Below are 25,513 nucleotides of genomic sequence, written 5' to 3'. Positions count from 1 at the left end.
GGGGGAGAGTGTGGGGGCGAGTGGGGGCGAGTGTGGTCGGCGAGTATGGTCGGCGAGTGGGGGAGAGTGTAGGGGTGAGTGTGGGGGGAGAGTGTGGGGGCGAGTGTGGTCGGCGAGTGTGGGGGCAAGTGGGGGAGAGTGTGGTCGGCGAGTGGGGGAGAGTGTAGGGGTGAGTGTGGGGGGAGAGTGTGGGGGCGAGTGTGGTCGGCGAGTGTGGGGGCGAGTGGGGGAGAGTGTGGTCGGCGTGGGGGAGAGTGTAGGGGCGAGTGTGGGGGGAGAGTGTGGGGGCGAGTGTGGTCGGCGAGTGTGGGGGCAAGTGGGGGAGAGTGTGGGGGCGAGTATGGTCGGCGAGTGGGGGAGAGTGTAGGGGCGAGTGTGGTCGGCGAGTGGGGGAGAGTGTGGGGGCGAGTATGGTCGGCGAGTGGGGGAGAGTGTAGGGGCGAGTGTGGTCGGCGAGTGTGGTCGGCGAGTGGGGGCGAGTGGCGGCGAGTGTGGTCGGCGAGTGTGGGAGAGTGTGAGGGTGAGTGGGGGTGAGTGTGGTCGGCGAGTATGGTTGGCGAGTGGGGGAGAGTGTAGGGGCGAGTGTGGTCGGCGAGTGGGGGAGAGTGTAGGGGCGAGTGTGGTCGGCGAGTGTGGGGGCGAGTGGGGGCGAGTGTGGTCGGCGAGTGGGGGAGAGTGTAGGGGTGAGTGTGGTCAGCGAGTGTGGGGCGAGTGTGGTCGGCGAGTATGGTCGGCGAGTGGGGGAGAGTGTGGTCGGCGAGTGTGGGGGCGAGTGTGGGGGAGAGTGTAGGGGCGAGTGGGGGCGAGTGGGGGGGCGAGTGGGGGCGAGTGGGGGAGAGTGTGGGGGAGAGTGGGGGCGAGTATGGTCGGCGAGTGTGGGGGAGAGTGTGGGAGAGTGTAGGGGGCGAGGGTGGTCGGCGAGTGTGGGGGAGAGTGTAGGGGCGAGTGGGGGCGAGTATGGTCGGCGAGTGTGGTCGGCGAGTGTCGGGGAGAGTGTAGGGGCGAGTGGGGGCGAGTGTGGTCGGCGAGTGTGGGGGAGAGTGTGGGGGAGAGTGTGGGGGCGAGTGTGGTCGGTGTGTGGGGGCGAGTATGGTCGGCGAGTGTGGGGGCGAGTGGGGGAGAGTGTAGGGGGCAAGTGTGGTCGGCAAGTGTGGGGGTGAGTAGGGGAGAGTGTGGGGGAGAGTGTGGTCGGCGAGCGTAGGGGAGAGTGTGGCCGGTGAGCGTGGGGGAGAGTGTGGCCGGTGAGCGTGGGGGAGAGTGTGGTCGGCGAGTGTGGGGACGAGTGTGGTCTGCGAGTTTGTGTAGGGCTGTGGGGGCTGAAAGAGTATGAAGGTGAGTGTTGGCAAGCAATGGGAGGTGAGGTCAGTGAGGGTGGAATGAGGGTACAGTGTAAGGAAGGAGCCCAGCCTGGTGGGAAATCACTCGTTGCAGATATTTTCAGGCAAATGTGAGAGTGATCGAGAACAAGCAGTATAACTGAGGTTTGTGGTGATGCATTGGGAGTTTGGACCTGTTGCCTACTCCCTGTATCGTTCTCCATAGTTACATATGTAAGTAATTACATCATTAATAAATATATTTATTTGTAATTATTTCATTGATATTCTTACCTATTCATTTAATTCTGTTTCTCTTTGTGTATTGATTTATTTACTGTTTGTGTTTCTATTTATTTTGCCCCCTCCCTCAGGCCTCGATCCAGCTGGGCCTGAGTTTGAAGGGGTCGAGGCCCAGCATCGCCTTTCCCCAGATGATGCAGTGTTTGTGGATGCCCTTCACACTTTCACCCGGGGATCACTGGGTCGGAGCATTGGGATTAAGCAGCCTGTGGGCCATGTGGATATCTATCCGAACGGAGGCAGCTTCCAGCCTGGCTGCAGCTTGGGAAGAGTGTTGGGAAACATGAGGTCACAAGGCGTGTACGGTGAGCCGTGGAAATCAGCTGTATAATCGGGTCATCAGTTGTCTAGAGTTTAGAACAGAAAGAGGGAACTTGCATTTATATAGCACCTTTCAATGTGTCAGGATGCTCAGAGCGCCTTACAGCCAATGAAGTACTTTAGAACTTGTGATCACTAATTTGAGAAACATGATTGCCAATTTGTGCACAGAGAGATCCCATTAGCATCATTGGGCATATAGTCTGTTTTAGTGATGTCGATTGAGGGGTTAACAGTATCCTGACTTGGAAATATATCACTGTTCCTTCACTGTCCTGGGGTCAAAATCCTGGAACTCCCTCCCTAACAGCACTGTGGGTGCACCTACACCACATGGACTGCTGCAGTTCAAGAAGGCAGCTCACCATCATCTTCTCAAGGGCAATTAGGGATGGGCAATAAATGCTGGCCCAGCTAGAGATGCTCACATCCCATGAATTAATTTTAAAAAGTATTGCGGGAGCTACCTTTCTCCTCTTTGGAATATTGCCAAACAAGGTATCAGTTTAACAAGGTAATCAGCTCATCCTAAAGGCAGCACCTCTGGCAGTGCGGCGCTCCCGCACTACTGACCCTCTGGCAGTGTGGCGATCCCTCACTACTGACCCTCTGGCAGTGTGGCGCCCCCTCACTACTGACCCTCTGGCAGTGCGGCGATCCCTCACTACTGACCCTCTGGCAGTGTGGCGCTTCCTCACTACTGACCCTCTGACAGTGCAGAACTCCTTTACTGGAGTCAACTTGTATTTTTTCCCTTAGTATCTGGAGTAGGACTTGATCCCACAACCTTTTCACTTGGTGGTGTGTCTGTTGTCCACTGAACCACAGCAGAATGTTTGTCACTGACTCAAACCTGGTGAATTCTTTATCTTGTATGGAATATGGGTATCGCTTGCAAGGCCAGCATTTGTTGCCCATCCCTAGTTGCTCTTGAACTGGGTGGCTGTTAGGCCATTAAATGTCGACCACTTCGCTGTGGGTCTGGAGTCACACCTAGGACAGATCAGGTAAGGATGGCAGATTTCCTTCCCAAAAGGGGATTAGTGAACCAGATGGGTTTTTACGACAATCGATGCTGGTTGTCAATGTCACCATTGCTGAGACTAGCTTTTTATTCCAGATGTATTAATTTAATTTAGATTCCATCAGCTGCCATGGTGGGATTTGAACTCATGTCCCCAGAGCATTAACCCGGATCCCTGGATTACTAGTCCAGTGGCATTACCGCTGTCTCCCCAATGAAGCACAATTACTTCCCTCTCCAGTGTGATGTGAGAATCTTCAGTTTAGTGTCAGCCCGATTGTGAATTTGCTGCGTTGTGATGTAGAAAGGTGTCTGTGTGAGAGTCAGTGTGATAGTGTGTGAGCACAGCAGCCGCTGCACACGCCCATTCCCGGCAATCTCTAATTACCAGTGTATCTTTTCACCAGCTGTGGCAGATGTCATTAAATGCCAGCACGAACGCGCCATCCACCTGTTCATCGACTCCCTCCTCAATGAAAATTACCCGAGTGTGGCATACCGCTGCTCCAACCAGGAGACCTTTGAGAAGGGCGTCTGTCTGAGCTGCCGGAAGAACCGCTGCAACACACTGGGATACGATGTGCGGAAAATCCGGAGCAAAAGGAATGGCCGCATGTACCTGAAGACTGCGGCAGACATGCCCTTCCGAGGTAGGCATTGCACCCAGTGACACCCTCTCCAGCTGGTACATCATTAACAGATAGCCCATCATCAGATATTAGATGGAAATAGTGTGTGTCTGTTATATAGAGATACCATCTCCTGTACTGACAGGTCTCCCCCACCCTCCTTGGCCCAGCTATTGGGTGGAAGCTGCTGGGGTTTATCTTGGCAAAAGCATTTTGGTAAACGTAATGTTTAGTCGTCACAGTTTCTGAAATTAGCACCTCGAAGGTTTACAGTTTATTATCGCACCCCACCTCGAACCATTCAAAATCTCCCCCGTGTTGAAATCCAAACAGCCAAGTGGTACACCCACCGTGCGGTTAGGGAGGGAGTTCCAGGATTTTCACCCAGTAACAGTGAAAGATCCAAGTCAGGGTGGTTGTGACCTGGAGGGGAGATTGCAGGTGATGGTGTTCCTATGCACAGTGGCGGGTTTACAATTACTGGGGCCCTGTGCTCAGCTTCATTTTTGTGCGCCCCAGTGCCCCACTCCCTGTCCCTCCACCCGAAAGGTGAAGCCAAGAAAATACATAAACTGATCAGTGCTTTTTTATCAGGGTCGGTTGCGGTGGTTCGGGTATCTGATAAGGATGCCCTCTGGTGGGCTCCTGTTGGAGCTGTAACCGGGCATGGCCCACTGGGCAGAGACCTCAAGGCCGACCCAGGAAACGCTGGTGGGATGACATCTCTCGGCTGGCTTGGGAACGCCTGGGAATCCCCCAGGAGGAGCTGGAACCTGTGGCTGAGGAAAGGGAAGACTGGTCGGCCGTACTCAGCTTACTGCCCCCCATGACCCTCACCAGGAGAAGCAGTGTGAAAATCGATGGATGGATGGATGGATGATCAGTGCTTGTAAAAACAAGCTTATCTCTTGTCTGAATGAAGCTAAAGATGGTAAATATTGCGATGCGAGGCGAGCAAACATGGAAGTTGCTGACGAGAAAAGCCAAAAACCAAGGACAGATTATACATGGAGAGAGAGAGGGAGGGAGAGTGTCGGCAGGTAGGAGAGGGAAGCTGACTAGTTGTCCACTTGAACATCAATATGCCAGTCTGTTGGTATAATTTTGTTTAGAGATGGAGACAGCAAACTGGAGCTCTGCTCTGGTGCCATGCGAACATATGAATTAGGAGCAGGAGTAGGCCACTCGGCCCCTCGAGTCTGCTCCGCCATTCAATAAGATCATGGTTAATTGATTGTAACCTACCCCCGATAACTTTTTGCCCTCTTGTTAATCAAGACTCTATCTAGCTCTGCCTTAAAAATATTCAGAGACTGTGCTTCCACCGCCTTTTGAGGAAGAGAATTCCAAAGACTCGCAACCCCTTGAGAGTAAAAAATTCTCCTCATCTCTGTCTTAAATGAGTGACCCCTTATTTTTAAACAGTGACCCCTAGTTCTAGATTCTCCCACAAGAGAAAACATCCTCGCCACATCCACCCTGTCAAGACCCCTCAGGATCTTAAAGGTTTCAATTAAGTTGCCTCTTGCTGTTCTAAATTCCAGTGGATACAAGCCTAACCTGTCCAGCCTTTTCTCATAAGACAACCTGCCCATTCCAGGTATTAGTCTAATGAACCTTCTCTGAACTGCTTCTAACGCATTTACATCTTTCTTTAAATAAGGAGACCAATACTGTACACAATCCTCCAGATGTGGTCTCACCAATGTCCTGTATAACTGAAGCATAACCTCCCTACTTTTGTATTCAATTCCCCTCACAATAAATGATAACATTCTATTAGCTTTCCTAATTACTTACTGTACCTGCATATTAATCTTTTGTGATTCATGCACTAGGACACCCAGATCCCTCTGTATCTCAGAGCTCTGCAATCTCTCACCATTTAGATAATGAGCTTTTTTATTCGCTCTTCCAAAATGGACAACTTCACATTTGCCCACATTATTCTCCATTTGCCAGATCTTTGCCCACTCACTTAACCTATCTATATCCTTTTATAGCCTCCATGTGTCCTCTTCAAAATTTACTTTCCTTCCTATCTTCGTGTTGTCAGCAAATTCAGCCACCAGCAGTTTACTGAGATAAAATATCACTGACAACACATCTGTTACCTAGGAGACCAAGAAACATTGCACTTTACTGAGATCTCATCGCTCACTGGAGAATCTCATAACAGTGTTGCTCAGTGGAAGAGCATGAGCTGCTGTTGTAGTTTCGGGCCGGCCCGCATTATAATCATTTCAATTAAAATCAAGTTAAAACTCGGCTCGAGGTCAATGTTTTGACCTCTGATCAAACTGGCCGAGGTTTTACTGAAACTCCCGTCCCTATCAAAGCTTGCTGATTATTAAGCGAGAATGGGAATGTGTGGAGTGAGGCTCTGGGACTGCCCAGCATCTTCCCTCCAACATCTGACCACGGTCCGTTTTGCAATCCAGGTCCTGGTGTGTCTCTGCGCTGGACACGATGTCCGGAGTGAGAGCCAAGGAATTATTCTGAAGATGTGACTGAAACCAGCTGATAGGATGTTGCCCAGAGCCGTACCAGGCGAATCTGTCTCTATTTATTTCCTGTCATTGAGTCTAACTTGGCATTACTGATGTATGAAGCTAGCCGTAAGCGTGTGTATGGACCACAATTCCTCCTGTCCCAGCATGGTGGGCTGCTACTTTTAACCTCATAGCCATAGCAAAATTTAAAGACTTGCATTTGTATAGCACCTTTCATGACCACCAGAAATCCCAAAGCTGTACTGCTAATGAAGTACTTTTGAAGTGGGAACGTAGAAAACGTCACAGCCAGTTTGCACTCAGTAAGCTCCCACAAACAACGTGATAATGACCAGAATCTGTTTTGTGTGATGTTGATTGAGGGATAAATATTGGCCAGGACAGCAAGGGTAACTCACCTGCTCTTCTTCAAAATAGCCTCACGGGATCTTTTACATCCAAAGGTGGTGTCTTTGACAGGCCAGCACTTCCCTGGAGTGTCTGTCTGGATGGGAGTGGGACTTGAACCCACAACCATCTGACCCAGAGGCCAGACTGCTAGTCCCAGAGCCACCACCGACACTTTTAACCTGTGGCCGTGGCTATTCATTCAAACAACCAGTGAGTGAACTCCCTGCTCGCATTTACGATCATGGGCTGAGGGGAAGGGACAGAAGTCACTATTGTTGGGTAAAGCGAGTTGGCTCACTGTGTGCCCCTAGTGCTGTAGGCTTGTTAGCAAGTGTCTCACCTTGTCTCAGAAAGAGAGAGTGTATGTGGGAGGAGAGGGTTTTATCAAAAAAAGGGGGAAATATAATTGCTGCAGCAACCTGGTTGGAAAAGGAGCAATTCCTAGCTATCTGTAAATATCATTTCTGAACATTTCAATCTTCTTTCAAACTTTCTTTTCTAAGCATCACTTTCCTGGTACAATAGCGAGTCTTACTATTAACTTTGTGAAGGTTTGACAGAGACTGAGACAGACCCGCTTTGTGAAATGATCATTTGTCAGTAAAGCGAGTCCATCTGAAAGGTGTTTTCTTCGGGTTTGTTTTTGGAGATGATCAGAAGCCTGGGTGCCTGTCATTCCCATCGCACATGGGACTCGGTCCCAAAAATAACTCATTTACTGGGTGCTTCCCTTTTTAACTTTGCAAATGCACCCGGTCCTGCACCCAATTTGAATATTTTGAATGAGGGACCCCATGCCATGGCATGGTGTGTTTCATTGTAAATTCGCCCCTGCCCATGTGTCTGCTGCCCTTCTCCTTTGAGGTGGTAGAGGTCACGGGTTTGGAAGGAGCCGTTGAAGGAGTCTTGGTGAGTTGCTGAGTGCATCTTGTACACACTGCACCCCCTGTGCGTCGGTGCTGGAGGGAGTGAATGTTTAAGTTGGTGGATGGGGTGTCAGCTGCTTTGTCCTGGATGGTGTCAAGCTTCTTGAATGTTGTGGGAGCTGCAAGTGGAGAGTATTCCATTACACTCCTGACTTGTGCCTTGTAGACGGTGGACAGGCTTTGGGGAGACAGGAGGTGAGTTACTTGTCGCAGGATTCCTAGCTTCTGACCTGCTCTTGTAGCCACAGTATTTATGTGACTAGTCCAGTTCAGTTTCTGGTCAATGATAACCCTCAGGATGTTGATAGTGGGGGATTCAGTGATGGTAATGCCATTGACTGTCAAAGGGAGGTGGTTTGACCCAGGCTGACTGCAGAAATCCCCCCGACATCACCCCTGTTTCAGGCTCCTGTGGCTGTTGTCTCAGTAAAGATGTTCCCATTGACTCTGGATGTTTATGTGCCATGATAGGATTCCCTGCAGAGTTTCCCAAAGCTCTTGTTATTATGACCTATGAATGTCCAAAGTCAGGAGTCCTTTCTGCCTTCTCTGGCCCAAGTCCCGGTCTGTGTCCTCACTGTTCATCATCCAGATGAAGAGTTTTGCTGTGATCTGTGTTCATCACTTCCCTGCATGGGACTGAACAAATTCGAACCAGGCTGAAGATTATTCCACAGATGTGACAGATTGACCTCAACCAATCATTCCCAAGCGATTATATTTCAATCTGACTGCAGCCTTTGAATTTTAGTTTGATTTGGTTTGGTCTGCAGTACTGCTTTCAGAGCAGTAGAATGATCTAGGCATGTAACCTCAGTGCATTCATCTCTCTGTGCACTTTGACCTTAAGAGGCAATCGGATAAAGTGTTCCCTTATGTCTCCTATTGTTTGCTCTTAGCACTGAATCCAGTTGTGGAGTTCGTGAGCCTCTGCTGAAATTGTGAGCTGTAACACGCAGCACGTGGTCAGAATTCACCCAATTAGTGAAAGTGTTTGGGTAAAATGTATCTGTTTGCTTTAGAAAGTTTACAACATCCAGAGGCATCACACCTCCGGAAGGATAGATTGGCCTTGAAAACAGGTAAACAACAGGTTCGTCAGGCTGATACCAGGGATAAAGGGTTCAATTAAAAGGACGGATTGCATCAATATGGCTTGTTTATGTTTTAGTTTCGTTTAATCAGGATATTCAATCGAGATTTGATTGGTTCGAGAGAGAAATTATTTCCTCTGGTGGGGGTGTCTAGAACAAGGGCCTCACATCTTGCACTTCTTTCCATTTGGTCCACTGTATTCGCTGCTCACAATGCGGACTCCTCTACACTGGAGGGACGAAACACAGACTGAGTGACAGCTTTGTGGAACACCTTCACTCAGTCCGCAAGCATAGCCCCGACCTTCTGGTCACTCACCGTTTCAATTCACCATCTTCCTCTCATGCTCACATTTCTGTCCTCAGCCTGTTACAATGTTCCAGTGAAGCCCAACACAAGCTGGAGGAACAGCAGCTCATCGTCCAATTAGACACTTTACAGCAGCTCATCGTCCAATTAGACACTTTACAGCCTTCTAGACTCAACATTGAGTTCAACAACTTCAGACCATGAACTCTCTCCTCCATTTTGAATTTCTGTGTTCCCCCAAGTGCCAGCCTGTATCATCTTCTCATGTTTTTTTCTTTCAGATGGCGTTGACCTTTATGCTGCTATTAACACCTACTCTGGACCAATGCTTTGTTCCTTTACTATTAGCATTCCCACTTTCTTTGCTTTTTGTTCCATGACATGTTTGGTATTTAATCTTCCCCACCCCCTAACCTATCCTTGACCTCTTTTGTTCCACCTGACCCTCCCTCCTTTTTCAACAGCTTAAAACCCATCACATTTCTACCTCTCTCCAGTTCTGAAGAAGAGTCATAGGGACTCGAAACGTCAACTCTGTTTCTCTCTCCACAGATGCGACCAGACCTGCTGAATTTTTCCAGCACTTTTTGTTTTTAATTCACATTAGGCCCATTGCTCTCTCATTCTGGACAGGGATTGATTTGACAATGAGGCAGTAAGTGCCATGCCAAGGATTCCCCCTGTTAATGGGTCATACTTTAAACCAGTGTGTTGGGGGTATGTGAGAGAGGGGAGCCCTTGCTGGGGGTATGTGAGTGAGGGGAGCTCCCGTTGGGGTTATGGGGATGAGCGGAGCTCTCGTTGGGGGAATGCGGGTGAGGGGAGCTCTTGTTGGGGGTATGGGGGTGAGTGGAGCCCTCATTGGGGTGAGGGGAGCTTTCGTTGGGGGTATGTGGGTGAGGGGAGCTCTTGTTGAGGGAATGTGGGTGAGTGGAGCCCTCATTGGGGGAATGTGGGTGAGGGGAGCCCTAGGGGGTATTGGGGTAAGGGGAGCTCTCGTTGGGAGACATTGGGTAAGCCCAATAAAATTCCAGTGTATCTTTGCTGCACCCTCTTCAAGACCAATATATCCTTTTGAAGAGTGGTGCCCAGAACTGAACTCTAGATGGAGTTTGACCAAGGTGTATGCAAACGGAACCTTGCTTCACCTCTTTACATTCTGGTCCCCTGAATTAATGGTCAACATTCTAAGATTCCACTAACCTTTCTGATTAAGTTTTCTACCTGTCCACTAGCTTTCAGTCATTTATGTTCCCCACTGTTCCTAGTCTCTGCCCTTGAAGAAAATGCTTCCATTTGTCTTTGCTCCATGCTCACTGATTGAGCCAAAGTCCAGCTCCTGGGCTGATCCCCTGAACTAGGCGGCACGACTACAAATTGCAAATCCATCAAGTTAAGCACCATCTAATTCAGAATCGCATGGTGTGTTCTGCATGGTAACATTCCTGGGAAACAAGGCTTTTGGAGCTGGTCTGAGGGTTAAGAGATGAGGTGTATCGTAGCACAATCTCAGGACTCGCACTCTCACTCTGTGTCTCGCCCTCTACGCCAAGACAAACTGAGAATCTTCATGACCATCCATGTGAAGCAAAGGGGAAACAAGCCCATGAGCTCTCTCCGTGGGCAGCAGTCTGAACTTATGTCAGAGACGGTCGCAATTAGTGTTTGGAGATGAATGTTCCAACAGTGCTGCTGTTGGTCCCAGTAATCGATATCTCTTTCCTCTCACAGTTTATCACTATCAGTTAAAGATGCATTTCTTCAGGAACATCAACCAAACCGAGACGTCGGCAAATTTCCTTGTTTCACTCAGCGGAACCTTGAATGAATCAAAAGGACTTCCTGTTCGAGTGTGAGTATTTTGCAGTCAGCAGTGAGTATTCTTATGTTGGCAGTGAGTACTCTGGCATGAGTGACTAATATTTTGGCACAGGCTACGTGTATTCTTGTGTAAGCAAAATCTTGTGGAGGCAATGGGGATCTTGCTTGTTGGCTGGTGACCCGGTGAGAGACCCATGTTGTCTCCTTAAGGGAAGGCCCACCGAGCCATAAGTCAATCAGGCAGTTTACCGGCCAGCTGCAGTCCTTTCCCTGGGATCAGGAGGCCGGCAGCTCTTTTGCTCAGCAGCGCCACAGTGAAGGCAGTGGCTGCTGCCGGAAGGACACCCACCCAAGGCCCAAGTCACAGTGACCCAAGGGTTAAGTAATGGTGGGCGGGATTTCACGGATGGGGGTCGCAGGGGAGAGGGATCGGGAGGGGGGTGTTCAGCAGCAAGGACAGAGGTTTGGCTCTCAGCAGGCTCCCCTGATGCGGGGTCACTTGATCAGACACTGAGTGCCTTTGAACGAGGGGCCCATCTGCGAGAGACGAGAAGCAGCCTGCACAGGTTTACTTGTCGTGCTCCCTGCGTGGTCACAGGCCTGCCCACTGCCGGGTTAATCCCAGCAATGGTGGGGTGGGGCCCTTAAGTGGTCATTAATTGCCTACTTAAGGGCCTCAATTAGCGGTGGGATGGGAAGATCAACCACGGGCCATCCCACACTGGACTTAATCGGGGTGAAGGCGGGAAGCTGATGTGGTCCCCATATGACACCCACCTGATTAAATGCCCTCCTTGCCTGCGAACACAGCACTAGAGAGGGCAGAAGATTCTACCCCTCATGTGGGTGGCGAGTAGTAATTGGCCATGTCTGCAGGCTGCTTAAGATCTTTCCACAGCACACTTTCTGCTGTGCACTGTTTAGATGGAGAGGCCCTAACCCTCGCCTCTGAGTCAGAAGGACTCAGACTTGGAGCACATAATCCAGGCTGTCACTCCAGTGCAGTACTGAGGGAGTGTTGCACTGTTGGAGGTGCTGCTATTCTGATGAAGTGTTAAACTGAGTCCCCGTCTGCCCTTTCAGGTGGATATAAAAGATTCTGTGGCACAATTGAAGAAAGAACATGGAGTGAACCCACTGTCCTCAATCAGATTACCTGATTATTATCTCATTGCTGTTTGTGGGATCTTGCTGTGTGCCAATTGGCTGCTACATTTCTCTCTGTTACAACACTTCAAAAATACTTGAGCTGTAAAGCACTGTAGGATGTCCTGAGGTCCTAAAAGGTGCTATAGAAATGCAAATGCTTTACTTCATTTTAAATTGGTTCTTACTGTTGCAGTTGTTCGTTACCTTGTTCAGACTGGAATGTTCTGTATTTTCTCACGTTATGAAGAACTCCCTGTTGCTGCCTCCATCCTGTGTGATTTCTATTGATATCCTCGTGTTCCTTCACAGTGCAGACATTTTGCCAAACAGAACCTATTCATTCCTGGTGCACACAGAGATTGATATCGGAGAGCTGCTGATGGTGAAGTTAAAGTGGGGGGAGTCCTCTTCACTCTGGTCGAGTATCATGGGGAAGGTCACCAACCCATGGACAATGTGGCGATTCTGGGAGACCAATGAGGAGGCCACCAATGACCTGGAGATAAGGAAGGTGCGAGTGAAGGCAGGAGAGACACAGAAAAGGTAGGTCCTGATGTCAGCAGGGCCTATAGGGGAGCAATGAATTTCCCGAGGGGTCCCCCTGCTCACCTGATGTAACTTCAGTGGAAGAATTGTGGTTATTTTCATAAAACAGCATGTTCAATGCTGGCACCTTGCTCTCGGCACCTCCCATCATTCCTTGCCCTGAGGTTTGAATGGACAGACAGGAGAATCTCCATGGTAATTGAAGATCCTATGATCATACAAGATCTCCCATTGCTGCTGTATAAAAACAGTCTTCCCACTCACTCATTCTGTGGGAGTGGGCCAAAAATTTCAGAGTTGGTATAGGAACAGGAGAAGGCAGGTCAACCAACCCCTCAAGTCATCATTAACTTAGATCATGGCTGATCCTGATATTACCCCCATTTACCTGCCTTGGCTCTGTAACCCTTCATGCCCTTAGCTAACAAAAAATCTATCAATCTCAGTGTTGAAATGTTCAATTGACCCTCAGCTGCAACAGCTTTTGGGGGGATAAAGTTCCAGATTTCCACTCCCCTCTGTGAGAAGAATTGTTTCCTGACCCCTGAAGGGCCTGGCTCTAATTAAAAGTTTAAAAATATTTTCTTGCCTTTTGTTTGAAGCCACTAGATGTGGATATGTCAGTAATGCTGGTGAGGGGCTGGGCTGGGGGGGCGGGGCTGCGGGGCTGCAGGTAGTTCGAGACGACACTGGCTACTACAATGAATCCGAGACAGAATGATTCATCTTCACCAAAGACAGCAGAACAAATGCTACAAACATTTTTAAGAATCCTATTTTTATGTACATAATCCAGATAACAAAACCTTGACCCCAATCATTAGGTTTTTGTCACAAATGTTTTTCCTTTAAGTATATAATGGAATTGGGTAAATTTGTCATGCTGCAATTTCACCATCCTACCAGTGACGGCACTGCACTGCTTCCCAGCCTCTCGGCCCCAACTATCTGAGAGTTAGATTTTCAACTCCCAGAGTGTAACAATGTCCTGCCAGATTGGATCCAGTTATAGAAACCCCTGATTAATGTTCCCAATGGTCAGTAACATGTGCTGATTAGCAATACTGCTTTAAAGCTCAGGTGACAAGTTGGAAATCTATCCCATATTTCTCAGCTCCCCAAAGTGCTCTAAGTTTTGCTATTTTACTGTAAATAATAACATAAACCTTGAGATTTTTAATAGTTATAAAGATAGCTCCATAAAATCTGCTTTAATAGCCTGGCAGATGGACTAGTGCAGGAGATTGATGAGTGCATACAAATACAAAATATATGCCTATATTTAGCCAGTACTGTCACATTGTCAAAGTGCCAATCACCTTTGAAAAGCATTGATTGACAACGTGGGTGTAGCGTCTCTGCAGTCTGATCCCAGCTGCAACTTTGGTGAAAGATCATTGGGGACCTTGAGGCCAGGAGTAAGGAGCCAGACTGCTGCCCTGGGTTTTGGCTGATCAGGGTTGTAGTGGGAGATTGTGGAACCCTGATGGAACCTACTCAAAGCCAGTGATATTCGGCCACCCTGCTCTGAATAACTACTAATGAATGTTTCCCTTTGGTAAATACAGGATTGTGTTCTGTGCAAAAAACTCTGCCTCTGTAAAGATGCAGTCAGGACAGGAGGTGACTTTTGTGAAGTGTCACAATTGATGGAAGACCGGCAGATAAGGTGCGTGCAGCGGTTAAGAAATGAGTAATGAATACGTCTTTACATTGCAGCTCTTTGATTCTCCTATCAATTCTTCCGATCATCAGAAATACAGTCAGGGAACACAGTTTTAATTAAAGTGCTTTCCTTTAGTGGTGAGACCATCAATTATTAGGTGAGAAGGTGAGGGGTTCAAGATGCAGGAATGTACGTCACTCAAATGGCTCCCCACCGAGCTAGGTCAGTTCCATTAGCTTCAGGTAAGATGGTCGCTGGCCTTATATCAGAGTGACTGCAGTCGCACCCTCCTGTACTTTGCTTATGCAGTGGCAGTGGAAGTGAAACAAATGAGCGGATATATTGATAAATTAAAACGAAAGACTTGCATTTATATAGTGCTTTTCACAACTACCAGACATTGCAAAGCGCTTTACAGCCAATTAAGTACTTTTAATGTAGTCACTGTTGCAATGCGCACACAGCAAGCTCCCACAAACAGCAATGTGATAACGACCAAGTAATCTGCTTTTTGTGTTGTTGATTGAGGGATAAATATTGGCCAGGACAATATAGTAAATTAAGATTATCTTAGTCAGGTGTCAGGCTTTGCTCCATGGGTAACACTTTCTGCTTTGTCAGAAGATTATGTGTTCAAGTGCCACTCCAATAATTCAAACTGACATTGTCAGTGCAGTACTGAGGGAGTGCTACTCCGTCAGAAGTGTCATCTTTCAGATGAGGTGTTAAACCAAAGGCCCATTGTACGTTAGGTGGACAGAATAACTTCCACGGCACTACTTTGAAGAGCAGCAGAGTAATTTACACCAATATTTATCCCTTAGCCAACATCATTAAAGATATGGATTATCTAGTCATTATTTGATTGGTGTTTGTGGGATCTTAATGTGCACAAATTGGCTACTGCATTTCCCTACATTGGAAAAGCATTTGCAGCATCTTGCAATTTTGAAAGGTGCTTTATAAATGCAAGTCTTTGTTTTATTTGTTATGGAGTCCAGAGTGTGAAAGCATAATTCAGAAATTTACTCTCTGGTTCCCACCCCAAAAGTTGCATGGGATTCCTTGGCTACTCTGCCAAGCTGCCTTGTCAGTTGGACGTGATCTTACCTGGCCTACTGGTCAAAGTCAATTCTGCTGGTTGGCTGAGACCCAGGTTCGCTTGACCATCAAATCAGGTTGGGTGAGTTAGAGGGTGTTTCATTTCACCCTGCTTTCTTACTCTGCTCATGGATCTCAAAGCCTATTCACTATCCATAAGGCTCGACTCAACAGAGCAATGCATACTCTCCACATGCAGCCTCAACAACAGTCAGGAAGCTTGAACACCATGTAGGACATGGTAGTCTCCTGATTGAACCCCTTGACATTAAACTCAATCCACAGTGTATACTATGTACAAGATGCGTCACAATTTACCAAGGTTACTGTGCCAGCGGTTCCCTAACTTGTGATCCTCTGACACTCAGAACAGGAGCAATAATATGGGGGAAACACCACCACCTCTACGATGCTCCTCCCAAGTTAGACATCATCTTGTCTTTGACAGGTATACCTATTCTCTCATCGTCACTGGGTCATTACCTTCAAATTCCCCAAAATTCCTTGGGAGTAGCATCACCACAAGGGCTGCAAAGGATCAAAGTGAAGATCTACCACCACCTCAAGGTAACTGGGAATGGGCAACAAATGTGCCTTTGCCAGTGCTGCCCACATCTCAAAAACAGAACTGTGAAAATCCCTGCTCAAAGGCTTCCATTGGAGCCAGCCAACCAGAGGAATTGAGAATTGCCATCAGAAAGTGAGGATAATATTATCTTTAAAGTTGTGTAGCATCAGAGTACCTCACTAACACTATTAGAGAAAACCCTGCACTGTTTATTCAGTCTCTCATGTAGCTGGAAACGCTCTTGCTGGTTTTGATATACGTGGCAAACTTTCCAATTTGTGCTCCTTTTATTCTTGGTAACTTTCAATAGGTATGCAAACAGAATTATAAAGACCTTATTTCCATTGGTATATTAGTGTCCTGAGAAAAGTATAATCTCTCTACACAGACAACACAGTCTCAGACCACCTTCTGTCTTCCCAAGAATTCTTTGGTTGCTGGAATTCCGAAGAAATTGGATGGGCAATTGCCTTAAAGCTGCATCGAAGACAAACATTTCACTTGAGTGATGTAAAAAACCAAAAAAGACACCGTTTGCTTTAATAAGAAGCCAACGCTCATCAGAATTCTTCACAGATTGTGTTTCATCATCTGTTACGCATATAATTTTCTTTTGATGCACTGGTACAGTCTGACTGCACTGGGAGTGGCAGGGTACAGTCTGACTGCACCGGAAGTGGCAGGGTACAGTCTGACTGCACCGGGAGTGGCAGGGTACAGTCTGACTGCACTGTGAGTAGCGGGGTACAGTCTGACTGCACCGTGAGTAGCGGGGTACAGTCTGACTGCACCGGAAGTGGCAGGGTACAGTCTGACTGCACCGGGAGTGGCAGGGTACAGTCTGACTGCACTGTGAGTAGCGGGGTACAGTCTGACTGCACCGTGAGTAGCGGGGTACAGTCTGACTGCACCGTGAGTAGCGGGGTACAGTCTGACTGCACCGTGAGTATCGGGGTACAGTCTGACTGCACCGTGAGTGGCGGGGTACAGTCTGACTGCACCGTGAGTGTCGGGACAGTCTGACTGCACCGTGAGTATCGGGGTACAGTCTGACTGCACCGTGAGTGGCGGGGTACAGTCTGACTGCACCGTGAGTAGCGGGGTACAGTCTGACTGCACCGTGAGTGGCGGGGTACAGTCTGACTGCACCGTGAGTGGCGGGGTACAGTCTGACTGCACCGTGAGGGCGTGGTACAGTCTGACTGCACCGTGAGGGCGGGGTACAGTCTGACTGCACCGTGAGTGGCGGGGTACAGTCTGACTGCACCGTGAGTGGCGGGGTACAGTCTGACTGCACCGTGAGGGCGGGGTACAGTCTGACTGCACCGTAAGTGGCGGGGTACGAGCCTGACTGCACCGTCAGTGGCGGGGTACAGTCTGACTGCACCGTGAATGATGGAGTATGAGTCTGACTGCACCGTGAGTATCGGGGTACGAGCCTGACTGCACCGTGAGGGCGGGGTACAGTCTGATTGCACCGTGAGTGGCGGGGTACAGTCTGACTGCACCGTGAGTGGCGGGGTACAGTCTGACTGCACCGTGAGTGGCGGGGTACAGTCTGACTGCATCGTGAGTGGCGGGGTACAGTCTGACTGCACCGTCAGTGGCGGGGTACGAGCCTGACTGCACCGTCAGTGGCGGGGTACAGTCTGACTGCACCGTGAGTGGCGAGGTACAGTCTGACTGCACCGTAAGTGGCGGGGTACGAGCCTGACTGCACCGTCAGTGGCGGGGTACAGTCTGACTGCACCGTGAATGATGGGGTATGAGTCTGACTGCACCGTGAGTATCGGGGTACGAGCCTGACTGCACCGTGAGGGCGGGGTACAGTCTGACTGCACCGTGAGTGGCGGGGTACAGTCTGACTGCACCGTGAGTGGCGGGGTACAGTCTGACTGCACCGTGAGTGGCGGGGTACAGTCTGACTGCACCGTGAGTGGCGGGGTACAGTCTGACTGCACCGTGAGTGGCGGGGTACAGTCTGACTGCACCGTGAGTGGCGGGGTACAGTCTGACTGCACCGAGAGTGGCGGGGTACAGTCTGACTGCACCGAGAGTGGCGGGGTACAGTCTGACTGCACCGTGAGTGGCGGGGTACAGTCTGACTGCACCGAGAGTGGCGGGGTACAGTCTGACTGCACCGTGAGGGCGGGGTACAGTCTGACTGCACCGTAAGTGGCGGGGTACGAGCCTGACTGCACCGTCAGTGGCGGGGTACAGTCTGACTGCACCGTGAGGGCGGGGTACAGTCTGACTGCACCGTGAGTGGCGGGGTACAGTCTGACTGCACCGTGAGGGCGGGGTACAGTCTGACTGCACCGTGAGTGGCGGGGTACAGTCTGACTGCACCGTGAGGGCGGGGTACAGTCTGACTGCACCGTAAGTGGCGGGGTACGAGCCTGACTGCACCGTCAGTGGCGGGGTACAGTCTGACTGCACCGTGAATGATGGAGTATGAGTCTGACTGCACCGTGAGTATCGGGGTACGAGCCTGACTGCACCGTGAGGGCGGGGTACAGTCTGACTGCACCGTGAGTATCGGGGTACGAGCCTGACTGCACCGTGAGGGCGGGGTACAGTCTGATTGCACCGTGAGTGGCGGGGTACAGTCTGACTGCATCGTGAGTGGCGGGGTACAGTCTGACTGCACCGTGAGTGGCGGGGTACAGTCTGACTGCACCGTGAGTGGCGGGGTACTGTCTGACTGCACCGCGAGTGGCGGGGTACTGTCTGACTGCACCGTCAGTGGCGGGGTACCAGTTTGACTGCACCGTCAGTGGCGGGGTACCAGTTTGACTGCACCGCGAGTGGCGGGGTACAGTCTGACTGCACCGTGAGTGGCGAGGTACAGTCTGACTGCACCGTAAGTGGCGGGGTACGAGCCTGACTGCACCGTCAGTGGCGGGGTACAGTCTGACTGCACCGTGAATGATGGGGTATGAGTCTGACTGCACCGTGAGTATCGGGGTACGAGCCTGACTGCACCGTGAGGGCGGGGTACAGTCTGACTGCACCGTGAGTGGCGGGGTACAGTCTGACTGCACCGTGAGTGGCGGGGTACAGTCTGACTGCACCGTGAGTGGCGGGGTACAGTCTGACTGCACCGAGAGTGGCGGGGTACAGTCTGACTGCACCGAGAGTGGCGGGGTACAGTCTGACTGCACCGTGAGTGGCGGGGTACAGTCTGACTGCACCGTGAGTGGCGGGGTACAGTCTGACTGCACCGTGAGTGGCGGGGTACAGTCTGACTGCACCGCGAGTGGCGGGGTACAGTCTGACTGCACTGTCAGTGGCGGGGTACGAGCCTGACTGCACCGCGAGTGGCGGGGTACAATCTGACTGCACCGCGAGTGGCGGGGTACAGTCTGACTGCACCACGAGTGGCGGGGTACAGTCTGACTGCACCGTCAGTGGCGGGGTACCAGTTTGACTGCACCGTCAGTGGCGGGGTACCAGTTTGACTGCACCGCGAGTGGCGGGGTACAGTCTGACTGCACCGCGAGTGGCGGGGTACAGTCTGACTGCACCGCGAGTGGCGGGGTACACTCTTACTGTGGCGTGTGTGATGGGTCTCAGTCTGTGGCTTGAGTGACGGGGTACACCCTACAGTGTGAATGACGGGTTACAGTCTCACTGCGGCGCGTGTGACTGGGCACAGTTTCACTGCGGCGCGTGTGATGGAGTGCAGTCTCTACAGCGTGAGCGATAGATGACTTTGTCAGAGATGCTGTCTTTCAAATTGCTATTCTCTATTTATTAAATGTATATATCAGTATGTATAAATCCACTTTGTAAATATGGGAGAGATTTTTTACTTGAGTTCCTTTTGTCTCACTGTGCAGAAGGTCTGAAACTGTCGGAATGACCCTTTCCCAATCTGTCAATAAGGTGTTCACTTGCTGATGCGTAAAAGTTGCAGTTTCTAGTGATAGTTTGTATGAGAGCAATTTGATCCCAGCTTTTCCTGCTGTGCTTATTTAAGTATCAGTAAATGGGGATGTATTCTGCAATATTTCAATGCAATGTCATTTGGACAGTCTCCATCTCTACAAACACAATTTTTCCTCTCCACCTCACTCTAACACACAGCAAGAATTCAGTCTTCCCCCACCATTGTATCTTTGGAGTGTTTCCATGTTAGCTGTAGAAGGCAGTCTGCCTGTGGGGGAATGTCTGTACAAAATGTGAGACCAGCACAATTTGCAGCCTAGTGTTTGGTTGTCCTGGTAACTGTAGCCATGGAGGGTCAGGAACAATGGGGTAGGCCAGTTCCCAGTCAGGTCTGGCAGTATGTCACAGAATGAGTAAATCTGACCATCTCCACCCCCCCAAACAAAGACTCCAAGGACACGGGAGCACTTGCGAAGCCGTTGCTCTTAGTCAAAGAGTGAGGCACGGTTCTGACTCCAATTTCGACACAGCACTTATAAAGATATTTTCAAAAATACTGCACTTAAACAAAGAAATGTTAGCAAGGATGGGGTAGCAGAAGAGAACAGGGTTGATGGGAGAACTAGTTGGTACAGTAGAGGCTCCTATACTAAGTCCTGTCCTGCATTATATGGGCTGACACACCTCACTGTACAATACCAGATTCATATTGAGAAGCCTCCTCCCAATGATGGAAGGGCATCTTGACAGTTTGAAGGAGCTTGACACCCAGAAAGGCATCATCCCACTCCCATGGGTGACCTCATAGTACATGACAGTCATTGTCCACATGGCATCAAAAGTTACACTTGCCATATGCACAAAGGGACTATCTCTCCTCAACAAAGCCACTGTGGCAGGCTTCAATTGCCTTCGCAACTAGTTCCTGGAAACCATGAGGGCTTCATGTCAGCTTGGCTCAGTGGATAGTACTCTCAACACTGAGTTAGAGGATTGTCAGTAATTGAGTATAGAATCAAGACTCTCCCTTCAGTGCATTCCTCGGGAGTGCTGCACTGCCAGAGGTGAGGAGCTCACTAACATGATGGATAGAGGCATATCTCCACATGCTGACTGTATGGAGAAAAGAGAGCGCATGGAATTGGAGGGAACCTTGTGATGAGGGTCAGTAATTGATTGGAAGTAGAAGACAGAGAGTAGGAAATATACTCTGGCAGGAGTTGCATTTCCCTCAGGATTTCAGCTTTCACCATCGCTGTCAATGTCGATGATGAAGAAATTGAGTAATACATCATCAGATTTGCAGATGTCAGTAAACTAGGAGGCACAAGCAGTTGGATAGATGGGAGCAAAGAGTTACAAAGGAACAAAGACAGATTCAATGAATGGGAAAAACTGTGGCAGATCAAATTCAATGGGTGAGGTCATCCACTTTGGGTCTAAGAATATAATGTGGAATATTTCCTTAATGGTGAGAGATTAGAAACCGTGGTGGAGGAGAGAGATCTGGGTGTTAATGTACACAAATCACAGAAAGAGAGTGGGCAGGGACAAAACAGTAAAGGACAAGGTTAATGGAAAGTTAGCCTGTGTCACTAAGGGAATACAAAGGGGAGGAAGTGATGCTTTAGTTGTACAGAGTCTTGGTCAGACCATATCTTAATACTGAGTTCAATTTTAAACACCATAGCTCAGGAAGGAGATATTGGTCTTGGAGAGGGACAGTGAAGATTCACCAGGACTTAAAGGGTTAAAGGATGAGGACAGGTTCCATAAACTCACCTTGTATACCCTTGAGTTTAAGGAGGTTGTGGCATGATATGTTTAAGATATTTAAACTTCTAAAAGAATTCTGTAGGGCAGATACAGAAAAACTATGTGCTATGGTAATGGGATCCAGGACAAGCAGCAAAAATCTTAAACTTAGAGCTGGACCTTTCGAGAGTGAAATCAGGAAACAGCTTTACATGCAAAGGGGAGTGGAAAACTGGAACTCTTTCCCCCCAAAAGCTGTGGATGATTGGGGGAGGAGGGGGAGTACAAAGTAATTGTTTAGTTTCTCCACCATTTCCCTATTCTCCATTATAAATTCTCCTATCTCCAACTGTAATGGACCCACATTTGTCTGAGCTAATCTTTATCTTTTCACATACCAAAAGAAGCTTTTACAGTCCGACTTTATGTTCCTCACTAGTTTGCATTCATATTCTCTTTTCCCTTTCTTAATCAGTTTTTGATCTCCCTTAGTTCAGTTCTAAATTATTCCCAATCCTCAGGCTTTACCACTTTTTTCTGGCATCCAAAAAAGCCACTTCCTTTGATCTAATGCAATCTTTAACTTCTTTCATTAACCACGGTTGATTCACCTTTCCTGTTGGGTTTTTGTGCCTTAGAGGAATGTATATTTGTTGTAGTAATACTTATTTAAATACTGGCAATTTTCTGTCCACCATCAAATCTTTTAGTATATTTTCCCAATCCACCATAGCCAACTTTCCCCTCATGCCTTCATAGTTTTCTTTGTTCAGATTTAAGACCCTAGTTTCAAAATGAACTATATCACATTCAAATTTAATGTAAAATTTTATCATATTATGGTCACTATTTCCTAAAGGCTTCTTTACAGCAAAATTAATTAGCCCTTTATCATTACATGATACTAAATCTAAAATAGCGTAATCCCTAGTTGGTTCTTCAACGTACTGCTCTAGAAACCCATCTTGTACACACTCCAGGAATTCATCCTCCATAGCATTAGTGCTAATTAGGTTAACTATTTAAATTGAAATTGTCCATTATTACTGTTTAACCATGTTACATGCAGCTTTAATTTCCTGATTTGTACCATGCCCTGCATTACTACTATAGATTGATGACCTATAAATAACTCCCAACAATGTTTGCTGTCCCCTGCTGTTTCTTAGCTCCACTCAAACTAATTCTACATCTTGATCCTTTGATCGAAGATATTCTCTCATTAATATACTGATCTTGTCCCTTATTAACAATGCTACCCCACCTCCTTTTCCTTTCTGTCAACCTTCCTAAATGTCGAATATACTTGAATATTCAGTTTTTAGCCTTGGTCATCCTGTAACCACATCTCTGTAATGATGATTGGATCATACCCATTTACCTCTATTTGTGCCTTCAAATCATCTACCTTGCTGTGAATGCTGTGTGCATTCAGGTAGAGTACCTGTAACTTTGTCTTGTTAACATTATTCTGCGTTCTGATCCTATTTGATACTTGCCTTTGCTTCTTCCACCTTCTAATTTCACTTAGTGCTTTTCTACTTCCTGTCATCAGTTTTGCTTCTCTCCAATCTGAGCTCCCTCTCAGATTCCCACCCCTCCTGCCAATCAAGTTTAAACCGTCCCCACCAGCACTAGTGGATCTCCCTGCAAGGATGTCAGTCCTGGTCCTGCTAAGATGCAGACTGTACATCTTATTCAGGTTCCACCTGCCCCAGATCCAGTCCCAATGCCTCAGAAATCTGATGCCCTCCCTCCTACACCAGTTCTTCAGCCAGTTGCCCAATTGCTCAATCCTCCTATTCCTATGCTCACTAGCACATGGCACTGGGAGTAATCCTGAGATTACCGCTTTTGAGGTCCTGCTTTTTAATTTCCTTCCTAACTCCTTAAAATCTGCTTTCAGGATTTCCACACCGCCGCCCCCCCCCCCCCCCCCACCACCCCCTTCCTACCTATGTCATTGGTACCAATGTGGGCCACGACTTCTGACTGTTCACCCTCCCCAGAAGAATGTCCTGCAGTCGCTCTGCAACACCCTTGACCCTGGTACCAGGGGGGGCAATGTACCATCCTGGAGTCACATCTAAAGCTGCAGAAACATCTGTCCATTCCTCTGACTAATGAATCCCCTATCACTACTGCTCTTCCACTCTTCTTCCTGCCATCCTTGGTGCCATGGATTTGGCTGTTGCTGTGGTCCCCTGAGGAACCATCAGTATCCAAAATGGAAAACCAATTAGCAAGCAAGATTGACTCAGGGAACTCCTCCATTATCTGCCTGAATCTCTTAGACTGCCCGGCAGTCACCCATTCCATGTCTGCCTGCACGCTCTTAACCTATGATGTGGGCACCTCCCTAAGTGTGCTATCCACAAAGTCCTCAGTGTCACAGATGTACCACAGTGATTCCTGCTGTCGCTCAAGTTCTAAGCTTCTGCAGCCAGTGACACTTCTGCAGATGTGTTTGTCTAAGACACATGGGTGCGACCAGGACTTCCCATATTCCACAGGATGCACATTCCACTGGGCTAAGTTGCCCTGCTATACTGTAACTTTAAAAACTTTATTATAAGCAGCATAACTTACTGGTTACTCACCAATCAGCTTCCCTTTACCAAAGTTAGAACCAAATACTAGAGGCTGAAGAAGATAGATCTAGGTGCTGCCAACTGCCTCTATGTCCCCTTGTCACCTAGTCTTCTAGGTCCTGCTAACTGCTGTGTTCTCTTTTTGCCTGCTCCTACACCACTACAGTCCCACATGAATATTCTCTTAACTACCCTCTGAAATGGCCCAGCAATTTGTATCAAAATCACCATCACCTTCGCAGGACAACTAAAGATGGGTACTAAATGCTAGTGATGCCTACATCCTGAACTACAGGGGTTTTCAAAAACAGGGATTTAACACATTGACCAATGTTGCTAATCTTCATTGTAGCACTTTTTTCTTTAATAGTGAAAGTTAATTTTTGTTTTGCCTGTCTATATCCTCTTGAAGTCTATCACTCTCCTCCTCACCGTTCACAATACTTCCAAGTTTTGGGTCATCTGTAAACCTTGAAATTGTGCTTAGTACACCCAAATTTAGGTCATTAATATACATCAAGAAAAGCATTGGTCCTAGCAGCAACCCCAGAAAAACCTCAGTCTGAGAAACAACTTTGCTATTACTCTGTTTCCTGTCACTCAGTAAACTTGGTACCTGTGCTGCCCCTGTCCCTTTTATTACACAGACTTCAGCTTTGTTGACAAGGCTGTTAAGTGACACTTGATCAAATATGTTTTGGAAGTCCTTGTACACCACAGCCACCACATTACTCTCATCATCCCTCTCTGTTACCTCATCAAAAAACTCAGTTGAGTTAGTTATGATTTCCCTTTAACAAATCCATGCTGACTCTCCTGATGTATCCATTTGTTAATACTGATAAATCTAGGCATGTCCTTGGCCAGTAGATTGTGTAGAGTGACACTCCCTTATTGATCCCAGGTTGAGAGCGTTCAATGATAAGAAAATTACTGGTAAACAAGCACATGACATCAAGGCATAAACACTCCCCGGTACATCAAACATTGGTTGTCTCTTAAAATGACCCTGAGTAACTTCAGTCACTGGGACTTCATTAACCAGGGTTGTAATCTGTCTCTGCTGTGAATTGGCAGTTGGCTCTTTTATTGTCAATCATGCAGGTTGCCATTGTACAAGGTGGGTTTACTACCTGGAATGCACAAACGATTTTAAGAATTAACAGGGTATAATAGGGTTAGTGTTTGAGTGCTGAGTGCAGAGCCTGGCTGCTTTTCCACATCACAATATACTTTTTGAATGGCTTCAAACTGAGGCCAGTCACAGTCTGAGGTCTTACGATGGGACTTAATTAAAATGTCAAGGCAGACACCGAGGAGTTTAGATCAACGATGGACAAAAATGTCTCTTTCATTGTGGCATCTACACTCTTACATTACAACACTGACTACACTTCGAATGTGCTCTGTTGGTTGTGAAGTACTTCGGGGCATCCTGAGCTTGTGAAAGGCCTCATAGAAATGCAAGTTCTTCATTCGTACACTCCTCAACATCACTGCCAATATATGTTAATCTGTACTGGAATAATACCAGCAACAAACCTCAGGCAGGCCCAAGTGAAATTGTTTTCACATGAGTTACTGGTTGGGAATAAAGTT

At 48.2% G+C, this 25,513-nt stretch overlaps 1 protein-coding gene and 1 long non-coding RNA gene across 4 annotated transcripts in view; both read left to right on the top strand.

Annotated features, from left to right (window-relative positions):
- LOC144688710 (lipoprotein lipase-like) overlaps positions 1-16,421 on the top strand; it is a 34,415-nt gene extending 17,994 nt beyond the window's left edge. The window contains exons 5-10 of one of the 3 annotated variants that reach the window (XM_078555577.1): positions 1,691-1,924; positions 3,372-3,614; positions 10,558-10,678; positions 12,106-12,339; positions 13,911-14,011; positions 16,066-16,421. In XM_078555577.1, the coding sequence (XP_078411703.1) occupies positions 1,691-1,924; positions 3,372-3,614; positions 10,558-10,678; positions 12,106-12,339; positions 13,911-13,992 (914 nt within the window). In that variant the 3' untranslated portion in view covers positions 13,993-14,011; positions 16,066-16,421. Of the gene's footprint in view, positions 1-1,690; positions 1,925-3,371; positions 3,615-10,557; positions 10,679-12,105; positions 12,340-13,910; positions 14,012-15,987 lie in introns of all 3 variants that reach the window. The other 2 variants (XM_078555578.1, XM_078555579.1) reach the window with 2 other exon arrangements.
- A 64-nt stretch (positions 16,422-16,485) lies between these two features.
- On the top strand, positions 16,486-19,700 carry LOC144688709 (uncharacterized). The gene is made up of 2 exons (XR_013578460.1): positions 16,486-16,533; positions 19,211-19,700. It is a non-coding gene; the product is annotated as an uncharacterized LOC144688709 (long non-coding RNA).
- Positions 19,701-25,513: the final 5,813 nt, after the last annotated feature.

Source organism: Cetorhinus maximus, chromosome 13 (genome assembly GCF_964194155.1).
Source record: "Cetorhinus maximus chromosome 13, sCetMax3.hap1.1, whole genome shotgun sequence".
NCBI classification, from domain to species: Eukaryota; Metazoa; Chordata; class Chondrichthyes; order Lamniformes; family Cetorhinidae; genus Cetorhinus; species Cetorhinus maximus.
The sequence above is the reverse complement of the archived record's forward strand: the minus strand, read 5'-3'. Positions and strand labels throughout refer to the sequence as shown.